This window comes from Sciurus carolinensis, chromosome 2, assembly GCF_902686445.1.
Source record: "Sciurus carolinensis chromosome 2, mSciCar1.2, whole genome shotgun sequence".
NCBI lineage: Eukaryota > Metazoa > Chordata > Mammalia > Rodentia > Sciuridae > Sciurus > Sciurus carolinensis.
Genome location: NC_062214.1, coordinates 111,071,377 through 111,098,678, shown reverse-complemented (window position 1 = coordinate 111,098,678; position 27,302 = coordinate 111,071,377). Strand labels below are relative to the sequence as shown.

At 39.1% G+C, this 27,302-nt stretch overlaps 1 protein-coding gene and 1 non-coding gene across 5 annotated transcripts; both read right to left on the bottom strand.

Annotated features, from left to right (window-relative positions):
* Positions 1 to 280: 280 nt before the first annotated feature.
* On the bottom strand, positions 281 to 15,441 carry Ndufaf1 (NADH:ubiquinone oxidoreductase complex assembly factor 1). Of its 4 annotated transcripts, none has more exons than XM_047538661.1 (5): positions 15,381 to 15,441; positions 11,546 to 12,197; positions 5,796 to 5,981; positions 2,363 to 2,437; positions 281 to 1,816 (listed from the first exon to the last, which is right to left on the bottom strand). In XM_047538661.1, the coding sequence occupies exons 2-5, from the start codon at positions 12,119 to 12,121 to the stop codon at positions 1,667 to 1,669; spliced, it is 987 nt and encodes a 328-aa protein (XP_047394617.1). In that variant the 5' UTR covers positions 12,122 to 12,197; positions 15,381 to 15,441; the 3' UTR covers positions 281 to 1,666. The 4 variants fall into 4 exon arrangements, with proteins under 4 accessions (XP_047394617.1, XP_047394616.1, XP_047394615.1 ...); XM_047538660.1 differs by having other exon boundaries at positions 15,321 to 15,428; XM_047538659.1 differs by having other exon boundaries at positions 15,317 to 15,413.
* A 6,149-nt stretch (positions 15,442 to 21,590) lies between these two features.
* Positions 21,591 to 21,694, bottom strand: LOC124978379 (U6 spliceosomal RNA). Its single transcript, XR_007107412.1, has one exon. It is a non-coding gene; the product is annotated as a U6 spliceosomal RNA (small nuclear RNA).
* Positions 21,695 to 27,302: the final 5,608 nt, after the last annotated feature.

Below are 27,302 nucleotides of genomic sequence, written 5' to 3'. Positions count from 1 at the left end.
CCAAGAAGAAATAGCATATTCTTCCTTTGTATTTATTTACACAGCACCTCTCAGGTTTTATTATACTTATTAGTTGGCATATATGTTCAGAATATGGCACATGCCTGAATACTTGAAAAAAATCAGATTTTCCATCAAGACTCTAAAGATCAAGAAACTCCTGGAACAAATATACTTCTTCTGAGAATGCAAAATGGTACAAGCCCTTTGGAAAAAATTTGCTTGTTCTTTAAAAAGTTTTATGTCTATCTACCATGTGATTCAGCCATGGCACTTCTTGTTACTCAAGAAAAACTAAAATCATATGTTCCTTTATTATGAGTAAAAGATGCTTTTTTTTTTTTTTTCCTGCAGTGCTGGGGATTGAACCCAGGGCCTTGTTCTTGCAAGGCAAGCACTCTGCCAACTGAGCTATCTCCCCAGCCCCTATTATGAGTAAAAGAAACCAGACCAAAAAATAAGTATGTTCTATACAATCCCATTTCTAGAAAATTTTAGGAAGTCCAACTACAGTGGTAGAAAGCATGATGGCCTAGAGATGAGTCTGGCGGGATTACAGTCATTATACTGATTGTGATGATGATTTCATGGGTATACGCATTCCAAATTATTAAGTATGTACAACTTAATCAACTATCCCTCAGTAAAGATAGTTAAATAAAGCTGGGCATGGTGGCACAACTTGGGAGGCGGAGAGGAGGATTGCAAATTCAAAGTTGGCCTCAGCAACTTGCCTCAAAAAATAAAAAGGGCTGGGGATGTGGCTAAGTGGTTAAGTGCTCCTGGGTTCAATTCCTGGTACCAAAAAATAAAATAAAATAAAGCTGTTAACTTTGTATGTTTCATTTATTTGTAATTTTGGTTCTCCTTCGGTACTCAGGCTATATAACTGTGTCCTACCTTCTCTCAAAATACTGACAAACATTGATCAAAGTGTGATAATTAGGGCCTTATTTTTAGCATATCCAATCTCTGTAATACTTAACTTGGCAAGCTTTAGAGACAGAAGTCTAGTATCTTTAGTTTCTCCAGTGATTATATCAGCAGTCACCATAAAGGAAGAGCTAGTAAGGTTCATGTATCTTTGGAAGACAAGCTCATGTAGGAAATGTTCCTAATAGGAACCATTCTGATAAAAACATTATGTGGAGTACCCTTACATCAGTACTTGTATTCTGTGAGCCAAAGAACAGCTAGAACTTGGTTTCATACTGTGTTCCTCTTAGGAATAGCATTTAGCCCTGTCTAAAAGATTTTATACCACCATTCATTGAATACCATTAGCAAATGTTTTATTTTGTGCTGGGGATGTAGCTCTGTGGTAGAGTACTTGCCTAGAAATGTGTGAAGCGCCCAGATCTCCAGCATCACTACTATCCTTAATTTAGTCATATAAAACTGCCACATGTTCTTTTTTTCTTTCTTTAATATTTTTTTAATTGTCAATGGACTTTTTTTTTTTTTGTTTCCTGTGGTGTTGGGGATTGAACCCAGGGCCTTGTGCATGCTAGGCAAGCACTCTACCAACTGAGCTATATCCCCAGCCTGAACCTTTTTTAAAAAATTTATATACAGTACTGAGAATGGAACCTAGTCCCTTGCACATGCTAGGCAAGCACTCTTATCACTGAGCTACCACACCAGCCCCCACACCACATGTTCTTATCTATTTAAAAAGTCTTGGGTTAAGATCTGGAGAATTTTCATAAGCAAATTCTTCTGTGTGGGCTGGATCAGAAAACACTCCAATAAAATCTATTTCCAGGAAGAATGGACCATCCACTTTATCAGCCAAGGTGAATCCTATAGTGGAGATCTAAACATAAAATAAGAGAAATTGATTAAAATCTCATATGCTGACATACTGATGTCATTCCTGGAGTTTTTTAATCCATGAGCTAATTACTATAACTGGGTCTTTTATATCATCATTAGCCCTTAGCAAATATACAATAGTTCTCAAATGCTGTGGCAAATTATAAGAGAAAATACAAGACTGCATTTCTGTCCACACTTTTCCTCCTCCTGGTAGATGGTTCTACATAAGACTAAGAGCAACATGGATGCCCAGTGGAAATTCCTTGAAATTCTCCTGAACTTGTATTTAAAACTTAAGATAAAATATAGACATACTAAAAAAAAAAAAAAAGAAAAAAATATATATATCATACTAACATTCCTCCAAATAGGGAGTGAGCTCACAGGATAGGTCTGAGTAAGTATCCATGTGGGCATAACAGGTGCCCTTGAGTAGGAATTTTCATCTTTCACCTGCCAACCTTCCAAAATGGACTGAACTTATTGTCACAGGAGTTCTATTTCATTAAACATATTCTGAGTGAAAAGTATAGGAAAATGTTACCTTGTCAAGCAAAAGCTGATATTGGGCATCCCGGATTCTTCCTTGATTAGAGAAGAAAAATTTGGAAAAAGGGATCTGAAAGAAGAAACCACTTATTTCATAAATGGAACATAAATAATCATTTGAACCCATAAAAGGGACTAGTGAAACAGATTAGCAGCATGAGATTCAATGGTAGGGAGATTCTCCATTCCTGGCTTTGAAGAGTTGGGAGCAGTTCCCATTTGACAGCAAGAAAAACCTTCATTTCTTACAATCATAAAGAACTGAAGTTGGCTAAGAACCAGAATGATCTAGGAAGTGCATTCTGCCCAGAAACTACAGAAAGGAACTCAGCCTTGTTCACATCTTCATTTCAGCTTTATAAGAACTAAGCAGGTGGGCTGGGCGCTAAGCAGTCAGTAGAGCGCTTGCCTTGCAAGCACAAGGCCCTGGGTTTGGTCCCCAGCACCACAAAAAAAAAAAAAAAAAAAAAAAAGAACTAAGCAGGACCAGATGTGGTGGCACAGGCCTGTAATCTCAGCAACTCACAAGGTTGAGGCAGGAGGATATCAAGTTGAAGGCCAGCCTGAGCAACTTAGTAAGACCCTGTCTCAAAATAAAAAATATAGGGATGGGGATATAGTTCAGTGATACAGTACCCTGGGTTCAACCCCATTTTTTTTTTTTTTTTTTTTTTTTTTTTTTTTTTTTTTTGCAGTACTGGGGGGATTGAACCCAGGGCGTTGAGCTTGCAAGGTAAGCACTCTACCAACGGAACTATCTCCCCAGCCCACAACCCCATTTTTGAAAAAAAGAAAAACAAATAGAACTAAGAATGCAACATAGTCACACCATATCCCAATTTATGACCTACTGAACTATAAATGAATAGTATGTGTTTTTTGTTTGTTTTTCTGGTACCAGGGATTGAACTCAGGGGCACTTGACCACTGAGCCACATCCCTAGCCCTATTTTGGATTTTATTTAAAGACAGCATCTCACTGAGTTGCTTAGCACCTTGCTTTTGCTGAGGCTGGTTTTGAACTCACAATCCTGCCTCAGCCTCTGGAGCTGCTGGGATTACAGGCATGTGCCACCACACCTGGCTTGTTGTTTTAAGCTTCTACATTTATAATTTGTTATGCAGTGATAGAACACAAATTCAGTGATATCAAGCAATTTTGAAATGCCATAACTTTGCCATACCAACTTCAGTGTTAGGAATTTGTATTATAAATAAGCTCTGTGAAATACATAAAGGTATAGTTTTTTTTCTAATATTAGAAAAAACAGCTAAATTATGGTACATCCATATAACTACTGAAAAAATGAAGTAGATCTATATAGGATATAAATATATCTATATAGGATATAATTGCTTCACTGCAATATGAAGACCTTTGTCATGTCTTATTAGTAACAAACCAAGATACAGACAAAATCTGAATTCAGTAATAGAACACCTGCTTAGCAGCATGAGGACCTGGGTTCAAATTGCAACACGAAAGAAAAGAAAAGAAAGAGAGAGAGAGAGAAAAGAGAGAAAGAAAGAAAAGAAAGAAAGGGACAAAATCTACACTATAAGTTTGGTATATTTTTTAAAAGCCTTATGAGACAGGGTTGTGGCTCAGTGGTTGTGCATATGCCTATTATATGTGAAATTCTGGGTTCAATCCCAGCACCACAAAAAAAAAAATTTTTTTTTAAAGACCTCACTATAAATAAATATTGAGATCTAAAGACCAGCATGCTATAATGTTTAGGGATAAGATATACTGGTATTGACAAATTACTTTAAAATGAGTCCAAAAAAAAAAAGTATTGAGAGATGAATAGTAGGAAAAACAAGTGAATAAATTAGGTGATGAAACAAACTCAACAAAATACTTCTTGAGAAATCTAGGTGGTATGTGGTTAGCTATCTGCATAGTCAATGCAATTTTTTTTATGTATGTTTGAATATTGTCATAAAAATGTTAAGGAAAGTTACAAAATTATTCATGTACAAATATGTGTGTGTGTGTGTGTGTGTGTGTGTGTGTGTGTGTGTGTTTTAAGTGATGGTACACCTCCAGTCCTTTTTATTTTATTTGTTTTTTTTTAATTTTTGAGACAGGGTCTAAGTTGCCCAGGCTGGTCTCAAACTTGGCAATCCTCCTGCCTCAGCCTCCAGAGTAGCTGGGATTAAAGGCACGTGCTACCATGCTCAGCTTGTTGATCTTTTGTGTTTTTTGTTTGTTTTTGGACTGGGGATTGAGCCTAGATGTAGCTTTACCACTGAGCTACATCCCCTGTCCTTTTTATTTTTTGAGACAGGGTGTCACTAAGTTACAAAGGATCCTACTAAATTACTGAGGCTGGCTTTGAACTTGTGATCCTCCTACCTCAGGCTCCAGAACTGCTAGCATTTACATGCATGTGCTGCTACCACACTGACCAGCTTGTTCTTATATATTTAAAGAAATGACTAAAAGGATATACCACAAACCATTCTTATTTCTGGAAAGAAGCCATGGGAGTTTGAGGCAAAGAGACTTTTTTTTTTTTTTTTTAAGTTGCTTATATCACAGACAAAAAGCTAATCTGAATGTTTAAAGAATTCCTAGAGGGGGTGGGAGGGGTTAGTGTTAGGGTTAGAGTTAGGTTTAGGGAGGGGGGCAAGAATGGAGGAAGGAAGGACTGTATAGAGGGAAAAGAGGGGTGGGAGGGGTGGGAGGGGTGGGGGGAAGGGAAAAAAAATAACAGAATGAATCAAACAACATTACCCTATGTAAATTTATGATTACACAAATGGTATGCCTTTACGCCATGTACAAACAGAGAAACAACATGTATCCCATTTGTTTGCAATAAAAAAAAAAAAGATGAAAAAATAAATAAATAAATAAATAAATAAATAAATAAATAAATAAAAAGAATTCCTAGAAATTGATTGAGGGCTGGGGAGATAGCTCAGTCAGTAGAGTGCTTGCCTTGTAAGTACAAGGCCCTGGGTTCGATCCCCAGCACCCAAAAATAACAAAAACAAAAACAAAAAAAGAGTTCCTAGAAATTAAAAAGAAAAAAGACCACCCAGAAGAAAAGACATGAACATGCCAGGCAAGGTGGCATATCTGCTTGTAATTTCAAGCAGTTTGGGATGCTGAGGTAGGGAGATCACAAGTTTGAGGCCAGCCTCAGCAACTTAGCAAGACCCTGTGTCAAAATAAAAATAAAAAGGGCTGGGATGTAGCTCTGTGGTAAAGCAACCTTGGGTTCAATACAGTACAAAAAAAAAAAAAAAAAAAATCTGCTACCATTTATATTAATGAAATAAAGAGTGATTTATGTAAGTCTATCTCCTCTTCCTTCTACCCACTTCATCCAAACTTCCCAGGAAGGATTAGCTACAATATAACCACAATCTCAAAAGACCTAATTTTCATAAACAGTAAAGATTTATGCTGTTACCTTGACTTCCTGCCAGTAGGGCCCCCCACGGGTGAACATGAAGTAACTGTACATCTGATTCTTCCTTTGGATAAAGTCTGTGTCCTCTTTGATATTCACCATCCAAGGTCGGCCATCCCCACGGACACGGAGATACAGAGTGTTGAACTGGGACCAGTCATGAGATTTTTTCTTCTCAAAAGCACCCTAAAAGTACAGAAGATAGGTTAACTTGACCTCATTCTCCACTATTAGCAAACTGAACCATCACCAAGTCAGTAACACCAAAAGGATTCACTAACCATTTTTTAATCTTTTTAGACTCCACCACAAAGAGACAGATTAACCTGGCGATTATTATTTTAGCACAAAATATTGACATAGTTGTATGTTTCTAAGGTAATGATGTTCAAGACATGATTGGCCTATAATTGTTTCTGTGGCAAAGGCATTTACTTTGTGTTTGCTGAATGGAAATGAATGTACATTTTTTCCCTGGTCCCATGGAGCAATGGCTTGAGTGACATATTTTATGACAACTGCCTTGCCCTATGTCAGAAAACTATGGAAAACAGCTCAAGCTTTAAAGGTGATACTTAATAATAAAAAAATAACCACCAGCCACTGAATAGTTAAACACGTGCATATGCTCATTTAAGTCTTCACAAGAGCCCTGAGATAGGTATTATGATCTTCCCAATATCATAGATAAATTGAGCACTAAGCTAATAAGCAGTATGTCCAGCACACACTTCCAAATCTGCATGCTTAACAACCATCTATACTATCTTCAAAAGTGGAATTCAGGGGGCTGGGGTTGTGGCTTAGTAGTAGAGCACCTGCCTAGCATGTGTGAGGCACTGGGTTTGATTCTCAGCACCACATACAAAAAAAAAATCAATAAAATAAAAGTCCATCAACATCTAAAAAGAAAAAGTATTCAGTATTAATTTCCAAATGCATTTACTTAGAGCAATCTCAAGGATATTCTGAGTTTAAAAATATCAATGCTCAGATATGAATTAATACTTACTAGCTATGTAACTTTTGACAAGTTACTAAATCTCCCTGAGCTTCAGTTTCCTCATCCACAAAACTGGGGTGATCTTATATCACAGGATTGTTGTGAGGAATAATGGGATAATGAGCATAAAGTGCTTAACACAAAGACTCACAAATAGGCAAGGACTGTCAAGATACATTAATAAATGTTATCACCTATTTTCCTTACTTCAATCTGTCCATGGAATTATTTCCTGCTCTGGAATGACAAAAAATATTCTCTGGATTTTCAAGGACAGAACCAATAAACAGTCATGTATCATCTGTTGCATTTGAAAGAGCAAGAGTTCTTTTTCATTATTATATGGAGAGAAGGAACATAACACTACCACTGATATTTGTCTATTTTCTTAAAGCACAATATCCAAGCAAATATCCAGGGGCTATGGCTAGGCTCAGGTATTAGGAGCCTGTCAGTGCAGTCCTGAAACAAACAAATTAGTCACGTTTCACAAAAAAGCCAGATGTAGTGGCTCAACCCTTGAGTCCACAAGTTCAAGACCAGTTTGAGCAATAATGAGACGTATTCCCCCCCTCAAAAAAAAATTCTGAAACTGCTTTACATGTATACTGGGGGGTTGAATCAATAGCTAATAAAGGTGGAACAGTATACACGAGTTAGTGTATGTATGTATATACAGTCATTTGTTGCTTAACAACAGGAACATTTTGAGAAATGTGTTACAGTCATTGTACAAACATCACAGAGTATGCTTACACAAATACAGATGACAGGCCAGGCAGTGGCACACGCCTATAATCCCAGGGACTCTGGAGGCTGAGGCAGGAGGATCATGAGTTCAAAGCCAGCCTTAGCAACTTAGTGATGCCCTAAGCAACACAGCGAGACCCTTTCTCTAAATAAAACATAAAAAAGGGCTGGAACTGGGGCAATCCCAAGTACAGAGGGAAAAAAAAAAAAAAAGAGTATACATATACCTGTAATGAAGTAATTTATTATCATTATTAAGTATTAAGAATTGCTAAGAATTGCACAGCTGGGGAGATAGCTCAGTCGGTAGAGTGCTTACCTTGTAAGCACAAAGCCCTGGGTTCGAAAAAAAAAAAATAGAATTGCACAGAATGTTAAGAACTATACTTTTATTGAGTTGGTAGCACAAAAGGTTTGTTCACACCAGCACCACCACAAATGTGAGTAAATCAGTACACTACAGTGTATTAACAGGTGATAGGAATATTTTAGCTCCATTGTAAGTTTATGGGAATACCACTGTATATATAGTCCATTATTAACTAAAACATAATTTCAGCACTAAGAGAGTCTAGAAGTAGAGACAAACCAGTAGCCATGAACACACTCAGCACACAAATCTTGGCACACAACACCATTATTCCAAATTGTGATAAGGGCTCTTTAAGCAATGATTAATTCTCAGATTGGGACAGAAAAAATAATAGGTAAGCTTAGAGCATTTTGTAGCCCCAAAAAGTCCTCAAAAAATAAAAGGAGGGCTGGGGTTGTGGCTCAGTGGTAGGGCACTTGCCTGGCATATGTGAGGCACTGGGTTCAATTCTCAGCACCACATATAAATAAAATAAAGGTTCATAAACAACTAAAAAAATAAAAAGATAAAAGGATAAAAGCATATCAAGCCAGGCATGGAGTACAGACCTGTAATCTCAGGGGATTGGGAGGCTGAGGCAGGAGGTTCTGAAGTTCAAAGCCAGCCTCAGCAATTTAGCAAGGCACTAAGCAACTCAGTGGGGTTCAATTCCTGATACCAAAAACAAGCATATCAAAAAGACAGGAGTCAACCTGAAAGAGCATTCCCAAAGCTGGGACTATTTGAGCAACAGAGTAATAGCATAGCATTAGATTTCAACCCAAAATGTGGTTCCCTGCTAAATGACTGAAGGAATAAAGTGAGAGGAGGAAAAGAATCAAATTTTCCTTACTGAAGAATTCCAAATAATTTCTGAAGACACTACCCTCTCCAAGAGGTTAATCCCTTCTACCACCCCCACAGGTATGGAATGCACTTAGCAAAAGAAAAAGAAGCAACATTACAGGAGAGTACCTGCAAACACTACAGGGGGTGCAAACAGGGAGGGGTTTACTGAGGTTGGAACTTGGGTAATTTACCACAGTTATATCCTCAGCCCTTTTTATTTTTTTTAATTTAATGTTTTGTTGTTGTTGATTTATTTATTTATATGTGGTACTGAAAATCAACCCAGTGACTCACACATGCTAGGCACATGCTCTACCATTGAGCCCTATTTTTTTTTTCATTTTTAGACAGGGTCTCACTAAGTTGCTTAGAGCCTTACAAAATTGCTGAGGCTGGCCTTGAACTTTTTTGGGGGTTGGGGTACTGGGGATTGAACCCAGGGCCTCTTAACTCACTGAACCACATCCTCAGCTATTTTTTGTATTTTATTTAGAGATAGGGTCTTACTGAGTTGCTTAGGGTCTCACTAAATTGCTGAGCCTGGCCTTGAACTTTTGATCCTATTGTCTCCACCTCCTGAACCACTGGGATTACAGGCATGTGCCACCACACCCAGCTAACTCTGTGGTATTCTTTTTTTCTTTTTAATATTGTTTAGTTGTCAATGGATCTTTTTAAATTTTTATTTATTTATATGTGGTGCTGAGTATTGAACCCAGGGCCTCATGCATGCCAGGCAAGTGCTTTACCACTGAGCCACAACTCCAGCACAACTCTGTGGTATTCCTTTTTTTTTTTTTTTTTTTTTTTTTTTTTTTTTTTGGTGTTGGGGATCGAACCCAGGGCCTTGTGCTTACAAGGCAAGCACTCTACCGAATGACCTATCTCCCCAGCCCCTGTGTGGTATTCTTAAAAACCCAGAACCCCAGTCTAACCAGGAGGAAAATCATCAGAAAATACTAAATTGAGGGTAACTCCACAAAAACATCTGACCAGTTACAAGTATTATTTTCCTCATGAAAAATAGTACCTCTGTAGTCTCAGCTACTCAGGAAGCTATAGTGGGAATCACTTGAGCCTAGGAGCTCAGTCAGCCTGGGTAATATAGTGAAACCTCATCTCAAAAAAAATCCCAAAGGGCTGGAGGTGTAACTCAGTGGTACAGCACCTGCCTAGATGCCTAGAATCAATGCACAAGGCCCTGGTTCAATCCCCAGCACCACAGGAAAAAAAAAAAAGAGAGAATACGTGAAAACTCATATAATGTACTATTCTGGTATAGATAAAGGATATTATAGGAAAAGGCAGTGAAATCCAAAAAAATTCTGGAAGTTAGCTGGTAAAATAACAATGTTAGTTTCTTATTCATGACAAATGTAGTATAGTAAGATGATAATAGGAGAAGTTGGATAAGGAGTAGATGGGAACTCTGTGTACTATCTGCAACTGCAGTTTTTCTTTAAGCCTACTATTTTAAAATAAAAGTCTACTAAAACGGGGCACAGTGGCGCACACCTGTAATCCCAGTGACTCAGGAGACTGATGCAAGAGGATGACAAGTTTGAGGCTAGCCTCAAAAATTCAGTGATACCCAAGCAACTTAGTGAGACCCTGTCCCAAAATAAAATATAAAAAGGGCTGGGGATGTGGCTCAGTGGTAAAGCACCTCTGGGTTCAATTCTTAGTACCAAAAAAAAAGAAGAAAATGACTGGGATTGTGGCTCAGTGGTGGAGTACTTGCCTAGCACATGTGAGGCACTGGGTTTAATCCTCAGCACCACATAAAAATAAATAAAGTTATAAAAAAGAAAAATGTTAAAAAAAATACTAAAAAAAAAAGGATGAGAGGCCTGTGGTTGTAGCTCAGTGGTATAACATTTGCCTCGCACACATGAGACACTGGGTTTGATCCCCAGCACCACATAAATAAATAAAATAAAGGTATTGTATCCATCTGCAACTAAAAATTTTAAAATTTTTTAAAAAAAGAATGGGAGCAGGAGAGGAAGGGGGAAGTGTTGGGGAGTGACACTGGTCAAATTATGTTGTTATATTGTGTGCATGTATGAAAACTTATCAACAAATACCATCATTATGTACAACTATAATGCACCAATTAAAAAAAACAAATGGTCAGGCATGATGGTACACACTTGTAATTCTAGCAACTCAGGAGGCTGAGGCAGGAGGATTTCAAGTTTGAGGTCTGCCTCAGCAGGAAGACCTGGATTGGAGACATAGCTCAGTGACAGAGCACTTACCTAGCATGCATGAAGCCCTGGGTTCAATCCCCAGCACCACAAAAACAAAACAAATAAACTTGTCAAGACCCTGTCTCAAAATTAAAAAAAAAAAAAAAAAAAAGGGCTGAGCATGTAGCTCAATGGTAGAGTGCCCCTTGGTTCAATCCCCAGTACTGCAAAAAAAAAAAAAAAAAAAGCCATAGGCTGAACTTATGTCCATTCTAAGCAATCTGGCCACTAGAGAAGCTATGATCCAAGTCAGAGGAGACAGAAACCTCCCCAGATATCTCTCAAACATCTAACATCTCAGTATTCCTCAAACATAGCAATTTTCTTCCCTGGCCCAAAACAATGCCAAGAAATAAGAAACTATTCCTCAGGAGTACTTCCTCCTTGTGCCAAGTACTTATTTATCTCCATATATAAATGAGATGCCCATATATAACATGTCAGATATGTTCATTTACAAAAAAAAAAATGTCTGTTACAGGTCATGCTACAATAAAGTTCACCCCAGCTCACTAGAAAACTCTGGCTTCCAAGTCTCACCTACCCTTGGAATCCTGGAGATCATTGCACAGTACCCACTTTGGCTACTCTCTCCATCCTGAGGTGGCTCAGAGCTCAGAGTTCCATAGAGCAGTGCACTTTGGTTATTCTTGCCCATTTTCAAGAACACTTCACTTCTGCCTCCAATCATCTTATCAGAAGTAACTATCCACTTATCCAAATCTTCTTTTCCACGGAACTTCCAGACAACCTTGGCTTGTTCTAGCAAGACCTCATGCAATGGACGACCTTCTGGTCCCACCCAATGATTCACAATTTCATCCTTCAAACGCCTAAAATGGTCCTTTAATTCATCTTTAATTGCTTTATCAAAATTCATTTCAAACTTCTCTTCAGGAGAAGTTATATCCAAAGCAACTTCTTTCTGGTGATGTCCTTGCAAATGCTCTTCAGTCTTCCTCTGCTGGGAGGCTCTGCCAGAAGTTGCCACTGGTTTCTGAAGACTATTGGAACAATAGTTTGCAAAGTAAGTACCCAGAAATGGATGCAAGGCAGCACTTGGGTTCAGGTATTTTCTGAGAGTATACGTGCCATTCTGCAATTTGTGAACCAAAGCCATGGTAAGAAAAAGTCAAAATGTAAATTTCTCCCTAGGTTATAAGAGAAAGAAGGTCCAGCAAATAGCCCAATTCCACCTATAATACAAGAAACAATGACGAGTTATCAGCGTAGCAAATGAAAGCATCACAAGTTCAAATGCAACAGAGATTATTATAAAATGCATAAGCTTAATTTCTAATTCTATAAACATTCACTCAGTGCCTATTATGGCGCAACACTGTTAAACATTCCAAAAAATACCAAGAAGACTAAAAATATAGGTCCCAACTTCATGGAGTTAATGATTACCACAAAAATAATTCAAGTATATAACAAAAGCTACCTCAAAATATAGTGTCAACTTTAAGGCAAATTTTTACAGACTCAAAAAAGTAAAATATTCAAGTAATTAACTCTAGGACTTGAGTCAATTGACTTTAGAAGTGAGCACCTGATCTACAAAAAGAAAGCCTATAGTGAGCATTATATGTGGAAACAGAAAACATCTACTTGACACCTGGCTCTGCCTACTTATTAGGGTGCAAATATTTGATGAATATTTGAATTTCAATTTCATAGAATTAAAACTAATACGATCTTTTGAGGCCTCTCCTTAGGAGTAAGGTTCCTATCTACTTTGTGAAGTTCTTCTGAGGTGAAAAACACTGTTATGTGTGCATTGCAGAAAAATACCAAGATAAAAAAAATTGAAGCTGATGATCACCACCAAATGATAGTTTTAAGAAGTTCTCTGATTCAGTAAGTCTGATGCCATCCCCACAAACTCTTAGTCCAAGGTAATCAGGCAAGTCTATTAGTCACTATTTGAGCTCCTTAAAGATAAAACCAAAACAACAGTAGCGATAATACTATCACATTTAAATGCCACTCAATATTTTCAATATAGGCATGTATTATCCTATTTAATCCACATAAGAAGCCTGTAAGACAAGTCACTTAGATAGTCCCTTTCTTTAGGGAAGAGACACAAAGTGAAATAACTTACCTAAAGTCATAATACTTAACAGAATTGAAGTTGGAACTAGAACCCTGGCTTTTAAATCCATGCACAAGGGCTGGGGTTGTGGCTCAGCGGTAGAGAGCTTGCCTGGCATGTGTGAGGCACTGGGTTCGATTCTCAGCACCACATGTAAATAAATAAATAAAATAAAGGCCTATTGACATCTAAAATTTTTTTTAATAAATAAATAAAATAAAAATCAATAAATCCATGTACAAGACTCTGGGTTTGATCCTCAGCACAGAAAAAGTTAAAAAAGAAAAATCAAATATTCTACTTTTCAGGTTAATATGAGTGACTACTATATCTCGACCAACATGGCATTAGTCTCACTTCTAGTTTTCTCTCCCAATTATAAAATTATCTCCACCTCCTGACAGTACCCTCCCTAATATTAAGGTTAAATCCAGAAAATCCCTTCTGACACCCTGTTACTGAGGTGCCCCATGTTTCCCCAGGGTGTGTATTCCCCCCTCTCACAAGAGGTAATAAACTCAACTACAGGCATGTTCCTGGTGGTCACTGATTGGACACTACCCTTTCTTCATATTCTCACAAGAACCCATGCATACCTCTCATAGATTTCACATAGCATTAGAATCTTGTTTTTGTTTAACTAGCCTGAGCCGCTTAACTTTAGAGACTCTGGCTGGAACACAACCAATGTTCAGTAATGTTTGTGGAATAAATGAAAACCATACACAGAATTTTTTCACATAAATTAAAAGAATAAGGAAACCAGTGAAAATAAAAACAATTGATCTGAGGTCCTGAAATAATGGGTAATAAAATTCCTTCACTGGTTGTATATACATGATTTTACCTTATTCAGAAATTTATAAAAACAAATGATAAGCCTATAAAATGGAATTTTGTACAATCAGAAAAATGATTCTTTTAAATTGGGTGTGGTGGCACCTGTAGTTCCAGGGACTCAGGAAACTGAGGCAAGAGGATCATAAGCCTGAGGTCAGCCTGGGAAACTTAGATCCTGTCTCAAAATAAAAAAATAAGAGCTTGGTGTGGTGGTGCATACCAGTAATACCAGGGGCTTAGGAGGCCGAGGTAGGAGAATCCCGAGCTGAAAGCCAGCATCAGCAACTTAGTGAGCCCCTAAGCAACTCAGGAAGACCCTGTCTCTAAATAAAATATAAAAAATAAAAATAAAAAGGGCTGAAGATGGAGCTTAGTGGTACAGTGCCCCGGGTTCAATCTCCAGTACAATAATTATTATAAACCCCATGCTTAGGCTACAATACTGTTGCAAATTAAAAGGAACCAAAATTTCATATATGCTAATATTACATATATAAAAACGCACAGGGCTGGGGATATAGCTTAGTTGGTAGAGTACCTGCCTCGTAAGCACAAAGTTCTGGGTTCAATCCCCAGCACCACAAAAAAGGAAAAAAAAAAAAATTGCACAGACAAGAAATATTTGGGAAGAAGACTTAGAACAGTGTGTAGGATGATGGAATTATTAGTAACATTATTTACCCTGTTTTCCAAACCCTCAGTAGTTACTTCTCCAATAATAGTATAAATTGAGTTACAAATGTTTTGTGGGGATCTTGTCAGCACGGGAAATTGAACCCAGTGGCGCTCTACCACTGAGATACATTCCCAGTCCTTCGTATTTTCTGATATACAGGCTAGCTAAAGTGCTGGTCTCGAACTTGCAATCCTCCTGCATCAGCCTCCCCAGTAGCTGGGATTACACGCTTAGCTCTTGTTTTTAAGGAGTCTTGCTAAGTCGCGCAGACTGATTTCAAAGTACTGGGCGCAAGTGATCCTTCCACTCCACTCTCCCAAGTAGCAGCAATTACAGGCGAATGCCACCGTGCCCGGCAATGCTTCATGTTTTCATATATAAAGTCAAACCTAGGTGAGGTTAACGGTGAGTTCTGACAACGGAATCCACACTGCTATAAATTAATGTCAGTAAAGACTGTAAACTCAGAGCTCACTAACTTCCAGACACTGTCCTGTTCTTTCATTCACTCTTCACAACTCTGGGAGGTACTACTGTTATTCCAATTATAGAGACGAGGAAATGGAGGTTCCAAGACTAAATTACCCACGGTCACACTAACTTTGAAGCCCAGGCGTTTAGCTCCCGACCCGGGCCGGATGTAGCCCAGCTACCGAAAGATGCAAGCTTGCAATATTGCAACAGCCTCCCTCAACCCTCACCTACAAGGGGTGCGTCGCAGTCCTACGCCTCGGACGTTCCAACTACTGTTCAAGGACCGCTCACCTTCCAGTAAACTAAGCAAGGTTTCCGCCCGGGTCCTCCACTTTTTCCTGCCGGGTTCTCCACTATTCCTGTGTAGGTCCATCTACTTTTTCCTTCCGGAGTTAAACGAGGTGTTTAAACACTAGAGTTCCAGCCAGGCTTTTGAAGATTTGGAACCTGACGACCTGAAGTCCTGTTGTACTCCAGTCCCCTGAGGGCCTCGCTTTCAATCTTCCTGATCTTTTCTGCCCTTTGTAAGAAAGGGGATAAGTTATAGAAGTTTTTTGCCTTCCCTTCCTGCCTCCTGCCCTCAGACTGCCAACTCCCTCTGTATCTTTCAAATAGGAGCCAATTATTGTTCATGCCCGTTCACTCCTCCGGTGCCTAGGTTCCCTAGTGCGTCATCTTCCCTCGGTCTCCTTAGAACTGCTTGTGACCTCAGAAAGGTATTTCTGTTGGATCTGCCCCTTAGAGACCACCCCTCACCTGCACAGCAACCCTTCGCCAATCTCCCAGTCAGTGGGGTCACCACTCAGCCGAACTTCCATACTTTCACTTATATATAATGATATATATATACACATATATATATAGTCTTTCATTTATATATATTACCAGGGATTGAAACCAGGGATGCTTAACCACTGAGCTACATTCCCAAAGTTGATGAGGCTGACTTTGAACTTGCGATCCTCCTGTCGCAAATCGCTCCCAAATCGCTGAGATTACAGGCTTGTGTCACCATGCCTGGCCTATATCTTCTTTTCCAGCTTCAAATAAGAGTTATCTGCAGACAATTTAATAAAATTGTTTTCTAAACCCCACTGTTGTAGCAGTTCCAGGTGTGGGATACACTACCAGCATCTCAAATATGTCTAAAGCTGAATGCACCATATTTTTGCATATTAACTCCTCCCTTTATCTTCCATATTTCTATAAATGTCCACGTGCTTCCAGGCTGGAAATCCTTGGCTAATATTAACTCCTGTCAAAACCTCCTCTCACACACCCCAAAGCCTATTGAGTCCTTTTTCCTTTCTTTGGTCTTTTTTTTTTTTTTTTTTTTTTTTTTTTTCCTTACGGGGATTTGAACTCAGGGGCACTCGAACACTGAGCCACAACCGCAGCCCTCCCAGCCCTATTTGTGTTTTATGTAGAGACAGGGTTTCACTGGGTTGCTTAGCACCTTGCTTTTGCTGAGACTGGCTTTGAACTTTCCATCTTCCTGCCTCAACCTCGATAGTCTCCATCTTCCTGCCTCAACCTCGATAGTCACTGAGATTATAAGCGTGCACAACTATGCCAGCAATACCTTTATTTTTATTTATTTTTATGTGGTGCTGAGGATCAAACCCAGTGCCTCACATGTGCCAAGCAAGTGCTCAACCACTGAGCTTCAATCCCAGCCCTCTCTTTGATCTTTGATCTCTGGGTCCTTCCTTTCAAACCCAGTGAAATCCAATAGTCATTGCCTTTACACAAACTACAGTCTACAGATTGTCCTAATCAGAACATGTGGACATGTCTTTTTCTTTTTTTTTAATGTCACACCCAACCAGATGCAGTGGCACACAACTGTAATCCCAGTGACTCAGGAGATTGAGGCAGGAGGATCACAAGTTCAATGCCAGCCTCAGCAACTTAGTGAGACCCTATGCAGTTAAGCAAGACCCTGTCTCAAAATAAAAAATAAAAAGGGTTGGGGATGTAACTCAGTGGTAAAGCACCCCTGGGTTCAATCATCAGCACCACAAAATAAATAAAATAAAATGTGACATCCAAAGCTAAATACCATATTCCTTTTGGCCTCCAGATGTGCCACTGCATAAATCCTAAACCTTCCATAATCTCCTACTCCATCTCTACTATTCGTACTTATCTTTCTTGTACCAACTATCTGCCTAAACCACACTCATTACTCCTCATAATGAAGTAAGGTTTTCTCTGCTCATCTTCCTTCCTCTGCTCAGCTTTACTTCTCTTCCCCATTCGAACCATTTGGTCTCCTGTGTTTACATGATCTTCCATGTCTCATCTGATTGATTCAGTGGTAGGCACCTGATCTGCCCTGAGCCAATCTAGTTGTTCTCAAGAATTTGCTGAACTAAAAGTGAAAAAATGTCCTTTTGACCCTGGTGGCTCCTACTGAGCTCCTGAACTACCTGCTAATTTTGTGAAGGAATTTGGTTTGCAGCAGGAGAAAATAAAATCTAGATGCTGATAAAGGCAGATTGCAAAGAATTAATAAAAGTTCCAGTTAGTATTCATGTTGCCTATTGAGTTGTTCCTGAGGTTTGGTTATATTTATACTCCTTACATGGCTCAGCTATTTTATCTTTCCTTAACTTCTAAACACCAGTAGATTTCTTTTACTTAAATTTGTGATTTAGATTTTTACCATTTACAACCAATAGTTAGACTGAGATATATTATTAAGGATTAGGGTCACCTGTGGATGACAAGATGCATTTAGAAGCAGCATGTATAAACAGGATGTGGTGGTACATAGCTGTACTCCCAATGACTCTGGAGACTGAGGTAGGAGGATTACAAGTTCCAGGTCAGCCTCAGCAATTTAGTGAGGCCCTAAGTGACTTAGCAAGATTCTATTTCAAAATAAAAGATAAAAAGGACTAGGATGTAACTCAGTGGAAAAGCATGCCTGAGTACAAAAAAAACAAAAAAGTGTAAAAAATGTCACTTGAGGGGTCTTTGTGATTTTATAAAATTTTTAGGATTGTCTTTTCTATTTTTATGAAATATTAGAATTTGGAGATTGCTTTGAATCTGTAGATAGGCTTGGGTAGTATGGGCTTTTTATTTGTAACTGAAATATAATAATTTTACATATGTATGGGATAAGGTGTGATACTTTGATACATTTTAACAATATCAATTCTTCTAATCCTTGAATATGAGATTTCTTTACATTTATTTGTGTCTTCTTGAATTTCTTTCATTAGTGTTTTGTTGTTGTTGTTTTTTGTTTTTGTTTTTTTTTTGTTTTTTTTTTTTTGATACCAGGGGATTGAATCCAGGGCTGTTTAACCATCGAGTCATTATCCCCACACCTTTTTATTTTTTTATTTTGAGACTGGGCCTCATTAAATTGCTTAGGACATCATTAAATTACTGAGGCTGACTTTGAACTTGGGATCCTCCTATCTCATTCTCCATAGAGGCTGGGATAACAAGCATGGGCCATCACATGATGGCTCAATAGTATTTTATAATTTCCAATATACAGATCTTTCTTTTGTCTTCTTGCTTAAGTTTATTCCTAAATTGTTTTGTTTTTGTTTTTCTAAGTCTCTGCTTTTATTTCTTTTGGGTGTGTGTCCAGAAGTGGGATGGGTGAATCACAAGGTAACTTTTTAAAATTTTTTAGTAATTTCTCAGTGACTGTACAATCTTACAATTCTGTCAACAGTGCATTAAATTTCAAATTTTTCCACATCATCACCGATGTTTCTTTTGTTTCTTTTTTTATTTTGTAATAGTCATTCAAATGGGTGTGAAGTGGTGCCTCATTGTGGCTTTGATTTGCATTTCCCTATCATTAGTTGTTAGGTTTTTTTTTTTTTTTCCTTATGTATAGGAAACTCCTCAAATATTTATCAGTAGTGTGGAAAGGGAGACCTGAAGGGAAGAAACTTATTCAAACCAAGAAGAATGTGCCTGGCACGGTGACCCAGGCCTGTAATCCCAGTTAGTGGCTCTGTAATCCCAGTGGCTAATGGAGGCTGAGACAGGAGGATCGCAAATTCAAAACCAACCTCAGCAACAGCGAGGTGCTAGGCAATTCAGTGAGACCCTGTCTCTAAATAAAATACAAAATAGGGCTGGGGATGTGGCTCAATGGTTGAGTGCCCCTGAGTTGAATACCTGATACCATAAAAAAAAAAAGAAGAAAAGAGGAGGAGAAGGAGAAGGAGAAGGAGGAAGAGGAAGAGGAAGAGGAAGAAAGAAAGAATGTGTTGGATGCCGTAGTGCCTGTAATTCCAACTGTTTCAGAGGCCAAGGCAGGAGGTTCGAAAGTTCAAGGCTCACCTGGGACATTTAGTGAGACCTTTTCTCAAACTAAAAAACAAAAAGGGCTAATATATGGCTCAGTGGTTAAAGTGCCTTTGGGTTCAATCTCTGGTACCAAACAACAACAACAAAAACCTACCAGGGCTGAGCCGAGCTCCCCTACTTGCTTCTGGAGACCTCCTTGGACCTGATCCAATAACAGCTTGGGGTAGAGTTTCTCCAGTAGAAAATAGATGCTGACCAATAAAAGTTACTGACAGTGGCCTGAGCTGTAGCTTATTTGGGTTAAAAAGGAAATTTTGTTTACATTATAAATGATATAGAGTTGAATGGTAAGCCTAGGATGTAGCTCAGTTATAGAGTGTGTACTTAGCATGCACAAGGCCCTGGGTTCAATCCCCAGCATCACACACAAAAAAATTGTATGATAATGAAAGTAACGCATGTCATAATTGGTGGAGTTGTAACAGTGGTCAAGTTTATGCTTTGAATATAACCCTTGCTTGTCTGTCACTGCAACTGATTTTTAAAATGAACATGTATTTTTTCTTCCTCTCTCCCTGCTCCTCCCTAATCTCTCCCCATCCCTAATCTCAGAGGAAATAGGATTACCTTTTTTCCCCATCCTAGCAGAGTTATCTGTCCCTGAGTACACACTCATCATAGGAATGAAGTCATCCAGACTTTGGAGATGGTACCAGAAGATCTCAGAAATGACTATGTTCCAAATTAACAAGTGAATTACAACTCCAGACAGAGGATATGGAATGTATCCTTTGAGTCACCTCTTTAAAAGCCCCTATTCCTGCTGGTGGACCTTTGGGACAGGAGTCCCCTGTGTTCCTCCTTTGCTAGAAAAGCATAAACCTTTTTCCTTTTGCTCAAGACTGTGTCCTTGTTATTGAATTGGCATCAGGGACAAGGACTGAGTTTTTGGCAACAGAATAAGGGAAGCCCATGATGGCAACAAAACCCTTTCTAGATTCAATCCATAGTACCATCAACAATAACAAAAAAAGATAGCATCTTAATGTAGTTTCCAACCAATATTAAATGGGATAGTAGGTATAAATGTTTAGCATAATCTGTGGGGTTTTTTTTTTTAGCTCTGGGAATTGAACCCAGGGTTTTGCACATGCTGGGCAAGTGAGTTTTACCCACAACCCTTTTAGAATTTTTTATAAATATTCAAAAAAGCTAATGATTATTGCTAAACTCTGAGACAGTGCTCAGTGAACACAGAGTCTAGTACAAGGAAGGTCGTCAAGCAAATTATTGCAGCAATGTGAAAAGAACTATAGAAGAGGGAGGTAGTACGTATAGGAGAGGTTCAATGAATGGTGTCATTAGCACTTACAGGTCAGTTACTGGTCTTACACTCTTCAGGAATTTTTTTTCTTTTTTGAAAATTTTTTTAAAATATTTGTTTAGTTGTCAATGGACCTTTATTTTACTTATTTATATGCAGTGCTGAGAATCAAACCCAGTACCTCAGCCAAACCAGTCAAGCACTCTACCATTGAGCCACAAACCCAGCCTGGGCATTTTCTTTTAATCTTCACAACAATGCCATGAAGTGGGTGCCAATATGACACCAACTTTCCAGCTTAGGAAATAGAATCTTAGAAACAGTTGTTAAGTAACTTTCTGGTCCCAAGTTTGATGAAGCTGGTGAAGTGGTAGAGCTGGAATTCAAACCATGTGTGCTCCTCTCTACAGGATACATGCTCATTGTCCACTGCTTTGTACTTCATCTGCTTATCTGAATCAGGAAGCATTTCCTAGAGAAAGAGAAGGTGAGCATTGAAGGACAAGAGGAAAGGCAATCCAGGTGAGGAATCATGTGTGTACAAAGGCATGGAGTTATGAAAGGCATTGTGTCTGCAGAAATGGAAGAATTCTGGTTGGCATAATTCCTTACTGAATCACACACAGTTGTCTTTGACTTAGGTACCAGGCTGCTGCTGCTGCTGCTGCTGCTTCCCCCCCGCCTTGGTAAAGGGGATTGAACCCAGGGCCACTTAACCACTGAATCACATCTCCAGCCCTTTTTTGTATTTTATTTAGAGACAGGGTCTCCCTGAGTTGCTTAGGGCTTTGCTGAGTTACTGAAGCTGGCTTTGAACTAGGAGTCCTCCTGCCTCAGGCTCCAGAGCTGCTGGGATTACAGGTGTATACTACCATACCTGCCCATGCTTCATCTTGATGCAACACTTCACAAATTTGCATGTCATCCTTACACAAGGGCCATGCTAATCTCTGTTTTATTCCAATTTCATTAAATGTGCTGTCAAAGCAAGCACAATTTTTCCTCCTCCTCCTCCTCCTCTTCTTTTTGTGGTATGGGGGATTGAACCCAGGGGTGCTCTACAACTGGGCCACAGCCCTTTTTATTCTTTTTTAAAATATTTTTTTAGTTGTCAATGGATTTTTTATTTTATTTATTTATATGTGGTGCTGAGTATCGAACCCAGGGCCTCACACATGCCAGGCAAGCACTCTACCTGTGAGCCACAACTCCAACCCCTTTTTTAATCTTTAAGACAGGATTTGTGTGTGTGTGTGATGTGCCCCTTTTCTTTTTTTTTACATGACAGTATGTTTTGAAATATTACACATATATAGAATAAGTATAACTTGTTCCAATTAAGATCCCATTATTGCGGTTGTGCATGATGTAGAGTTAACACTGGTTATATATTTATATATGAGGATAGGAAACATGTCCAATTCATCCTACTGTCTTTCCTATTACCGTCCTCCCTTCCTTTCCTTCCCCTTTGTCTTGTCCAATGAACTTCTAATCTTCCCCTCCCTTGTTGGGTGTTAGCATCCAAGACAAGATCTTGCTAAATTGATGAGGCTGTCTTTTTTTTTTTTTTTTTTTTTTTTTTTTTTTTTTTTTTTTTTTGCGGTACTGGGGATCGAACCCAGGGCCTTGTGCTTGCAAGGCAAGCACTCTACAACTGAGCTATCTCCCCAGCCCGATGAGGCTGTCTTTTAACCTATCATTATAACCCACGTCAGAGGAAGTACCTACAGCAAAGCTACTAGGAATATATAGCTCAGACGCGTGAACTCCAAGATGAGTGATTTTTAAAGAACTAAAAGCAAGTAAGGGGGAGGATTGAGACTCAGAGTCAGAGAAGTAGAAAGTACAAAGCATTGTTTATTATAAGTGAGATTAGACCAGCTGTGTTTGTTGGCTGGCAATTATCAAAGTTAGAATTCTGTCTTCTCATGGAGTCTTGGAGACTGAGGTCTTATTCTTTTAATGGTTACATTCCTGAGAATGACTCTCAAGTCCTTGAGAGATGCTTCTAAGCTATGAAGGATACATATTTACAATTGTACACCTTTTTTTTTGTAAATGCCCAGCAAATGATTATGACCCATGGTTTTAGACTCTCAGAAGCATGACTCTTGCAGTGAGACTCCATGAATCCATTATTAATTGCTAAGTAGCATTCCCTCTCCTGGTAGCAGAGTGACCCAAATATTGTTAGGGAAACTATTCCTCCACTCTTGGCCACATGATTTGACTCTGAATATAGACCCCAATGTTGTCCTAACTAGTTGTATCCAATCAGCATTCTTCAGCCCTCTTGCCCCAGGAACTGGTTCAGAGATTGACAATTTAGTCAGTGACAGGAAGTAAGACCTTCCGAAGAACCAGCAATTTTCTCTCTTGGAGACTACTAGAAAAGACCCTAGCAAATGTGGAAATGTGGTGGGAGGATGTGAACATTTTCCCCCCAAAATTTGGCAACATGCCAATGGACTATCTGTGATTCATTCTTTGAAAATCAATGATCTTACATTTTTATCTCATTGTCTTAAATGTGTCTCCTATCTTGGTAACCTGGATTTGATTGCTTGTAACCCTCTGGGAGTTCTTTTTCAAAGTTAAGTGCAGGCAGGACAGTAATGTGAATCCCTTTTCCTCAGTTTTTCCTGATCTTGGCCCTTGGTGTCTTACCATTTCTAGTATGCAAAAGAGATTTCGGAAATTCAGTCCCTGGTCAGTCAACTCCATTGCTCTGGGCCTGAGATGAGGTAGAATATCATGGAGGGAGAGCATGGCAGAGGAAAGTTATTCAGCTCATGGTAACCAGGAAGCAGAAACAGCGATATGAACCATTTTTGCAACAATGAGGAGAGAACCTAGAGTTGCCTGGATGTGGGTAGGGTGAGATAACAAAGATTAAGTGGGAGACTGGGTTATAGTTCAATGGTAGAGTGCTTGCCTAGCATGTGTGAGGTACTGGATTTGATTTTCAGGACCACATATAAATAAATAAATATCCATCACCAACTAAATAATATTTTTTTAATTAAAAGATTAAGGCAAAGCTAAAAACAGAAGGAAGGTTGACTCCTCCTGACAGTGTTTGAGCCACTGAATCAGGCCTTTCCTAGGCCAGACCTACTTCTGGACTTTTCGGTCACATAAGTCAATAGATTTGTGGATGTGTGTGTGTGTGTGTGTGTGTGTGTGTGTGTGTGTGACAAGACTGAATCCAGAGCCTTATGTGGGAGCTATACCCCAACCCCATCAATACATTATTTTGTTTAAGCCAGAAGTATTCTGTTTTCTATTACTGGCAGCCAAAAATATCCTGTTAGAGTTGTGAAGAACGAGAATGGAACATAATATTTTGCAGGGAGGGTATCAGGGATTGAACTCAGGGGCACTTGACCACTGAGCCACATCCTCAGCCCTATTTTGTATTTTATTTAGAGACAGGGTCTCACTGAGTTGCCTAGCACCTAGCTTTTGCTGAGGCTGGCTTTGAACTTGCGATCCTCCTGCCTTAGCCTCCGAGAGATTGAAACATAATTATGACAAAAAGAGTCAAAAATGAAAGAAGTTTTCACTTTTCAGACAAAGGAAATGGACTACAAGGAGTCAACAGAGAGACTAAAGATGCAGAAAATAAAAGCGATAATCACTAGAAATACCTAATCACTAGAAGTACCTAAAGACATAGAACTATCTGAATATAGGATACAGGAGGAGATTTAGACAAAAGGGATGTCCACCAGTACCTGGGACAAAGTAAGCAATAATCAAATATTTGTCCAATGAGTAAGTCAATGATTTGGTATTTTCTGAAAACTCCTATATAATGGCACATAACATGTTTATCAAGGCTGCATTTTCTTCATCTTTAATCTTCCCGTGTCATTCTCAGAGGCTATCTTGAGCTCATCTTTTGGAATAGTTTTTTTTGGTGGTACTGGGGATTGAACCAAGTACAGTGCCCAAGTAAGACAAATACTCTACCACTGAAAATGAGCTACATCACCAACTTAGACTTGCATTTTAACAAGTTTGTAGGTGCTTTTCACTCACATTCAAGAATTACTAAATCTGGTTGTAAAAGTAATATCTTGTTCACCTTCATTTCTGCAGAACCTCATTCAGAAGCTTCAGAGTATCCATGTCACAGATTGACATTGTAATCAGGTCCACACTTCACCTCAGTTTCTCAGTTTCCTTCCACGGTTGTTAATCCCAGGGTACTCTTTAATAAACATTCAATTTGCTAATCTCCATCTGAGTCTACATATTTTTTCTGATATTGACAATTGCGCTCTACTTCTACCACTGAGTTACATCCCCAGCCCTTTTTATTTTTTTTCTTTTGAGGCAGGATCTCCCTAAATTGCCCAGTCTGGGCTTGAACTTGCAATTCTTCCTCCTTAGCCTCCTGAGTAGGTTGGATTATAGGCATGTACCACTGCATGGCCTGAGTCTGCTTCTTGAGAACCCAATCAGCAACAGTGTCACCAGGAATAATCTGAGAAAACAGGCAATGAAATGAAGTTTAGGAGGTAGGCCATTCAAAGATCTACAAGATGGTTGCACAATTATTAACTATTTCATTGTTGATGAATAGGGTACATAGTATGCCAATGGAAGGAAAAGTACTAGTTGGTGGATATCAGACTTATGAAAAAACGTGGGGGGTGTATAGTAATGATAAAGATAGTGGAATTGGGTGGCTGTTACTGAAAGTTAGGTGTAAAAACCTGGGCCTTCTTAGTCACATATAAAGAGACTTTCAATACCTACAATCTGAGAGCTAGGAAAGTGGAGGTCCAGGATAATCATCAGAGTAGCCTGAGCTCCAATAAGGTTGAACTCCCAAGCAAGGCAGATCTGTTAAATAAAGTCCAGGGCATTATGTGGGAAATAATGGCACCTGGGATAGGAATAGTTGGTTAATGCTCCTGAAGAGGTTTGTCTCCCCTTCCCCCAAACCCACCACCAGTACTAGGAAATGAACAAATGCTTAGGCAAACGTTCTACAAGTGACCTATATCCTCAGGTCCCCCTTTTTTTCTTTCTGTTGTCCTAGGAATGGAATACAGGTTCTTACACATGCTAGGAAAGCATTCTATCACCGAGTTATATCCCCAGATGTTTTTTTAATTTAGAAAAGGGTCTGGAAAAGTTGCTCAGGCTGGCATCAAACTTGTAATCCTCTTGCCTCAGTCTCCAGTGTAGCTGGGATTACAGCTGTGGGTCACCACACCTGGTGCCTGTCTTTCTTCTTTTTTTTTTTGCGGTACTGGGGATTGAACTCAGGGCCTTCTGCTTGTGAGGCAAGCACTCTACCAGCTGAACTATCTCCCCAGCCCGTGCCTGTCTTTCTTGTGGACAGGACTCTCTCCTATAAATTGCATGTACACCCCCCAAACACAGCAAATCTGCCTTTACCCTCTGCTTTGGCCACTATGCTTATACCTAGGGTTGTTAGTACACAACCCAGTGGGGGCCTGATAAAGGAGGAAAGAGACTATACCCAAAACAACTGCAAGAACTAGTCAAGCAGTAATGGTAGGAGTTGGAAGAAAAACAAGGAGGGTGTTTATCAAGACAACCACATTTTTTAGCTGGGCACAGTGGTGCATACCTGTAATACCAGTGACTCAGGCAGCTGAGGCAGGAGGATTGAGAGTTTAAAGCCAGCCTCAGCAATTTAGCAAGGCCCTAAGCAACTTAGTGAGATCCTATCTCTAAATAATATATATGTATAATATGTATATGTGTAAAAATATATGTGTAGATAGATAGATAGATAGATAGATACTTGGGGAATGTGGCTTAATGGTTAAGTACCCCTGGGTTTAATCCCCGCCCCCCCCCCCCAAAAAAAAAAAAAAAAAAAACCCTGGATAAGGGAGAATTTATTGATTGGGCAGCACTTTTTTTTTTTTAATAGATGGACATGATCCCTTTATTTGATTTGTTTATTTTTTTATGTGGTGCTGAGGATCAAACCCAGTGCCTCACACATTCTAGGCAAACACTCACTGCTGGACCATAACCCTAACCCAGGGAGCACTTATTCTTGAGATACAACATTTATCACCTTGCCAAGGATCCCAGATTTGCAGAATTGCTACTACAGTGACTCTTAAAAGCATGGAGAATGCTATAGCCTGTGTGGTGTAGGATCAGAAAGCTCAGAGAAATGGATTTAAGTGAAAAATATAAGGCTAGAAAATCCACCAAATGATTGTTTCATGGACATATCTAGAAGATACACCATTATCAAGGTCCTAAGGAAAACATGTTGGTAAAAGGTGCACCAGCATCACTAGGGGTCTGGTAGTTTTTCTACCATGTGGGTCAAAACTAACTATAGGAGAGGTTGTTACAAAGCTAGGCTCACTCATAAAAATGGGGTGACCAGGTCTTGAAATAAGAGGCCAGGTGGCAGTACTTACTGCCAGAAACTAGGTAGATGCAATAATTATAATTGAAAGGTTAAAGTGACAGTCAAGGAGTCCTGACCCTCAGGGAATTGTGGAGAATGTTAGTAGAACAAGGACAGGAGATAGGTCAGAAAATTGACAGCAATTGCATCCAGTAAAAAGTTAGCATTTGGGGCTGGTGAT

What these genes read in the sequence shown, in the direction of transcription:
- Ndufaf1 (XM_047538661.1), bottom strand. Translation starts at nt 12,121, where the DNA reads ATGGCTTTGGTTCACAAATTGCAGAATGGCACGTATACTCTCAGAAAA. An exon ending in CCTACTGGCAGGAAGTCAAG is followed by an intron (nt 2,438 to 5,795) that starts GTAACAGCATAA and finishes TTCTTCTTTCAG; the next exon opens with ATCCCTTTTTCCAAATTTTT. An exon ending in ATCAGCTTTTGCTTGACAAG is followed by an intron (nt 1,817 to 2,362) that starts GTAACATTTTCC and finishes TTTTATGTTTAG; the next exon opens with ATCTCCACTATAGGATTCAC.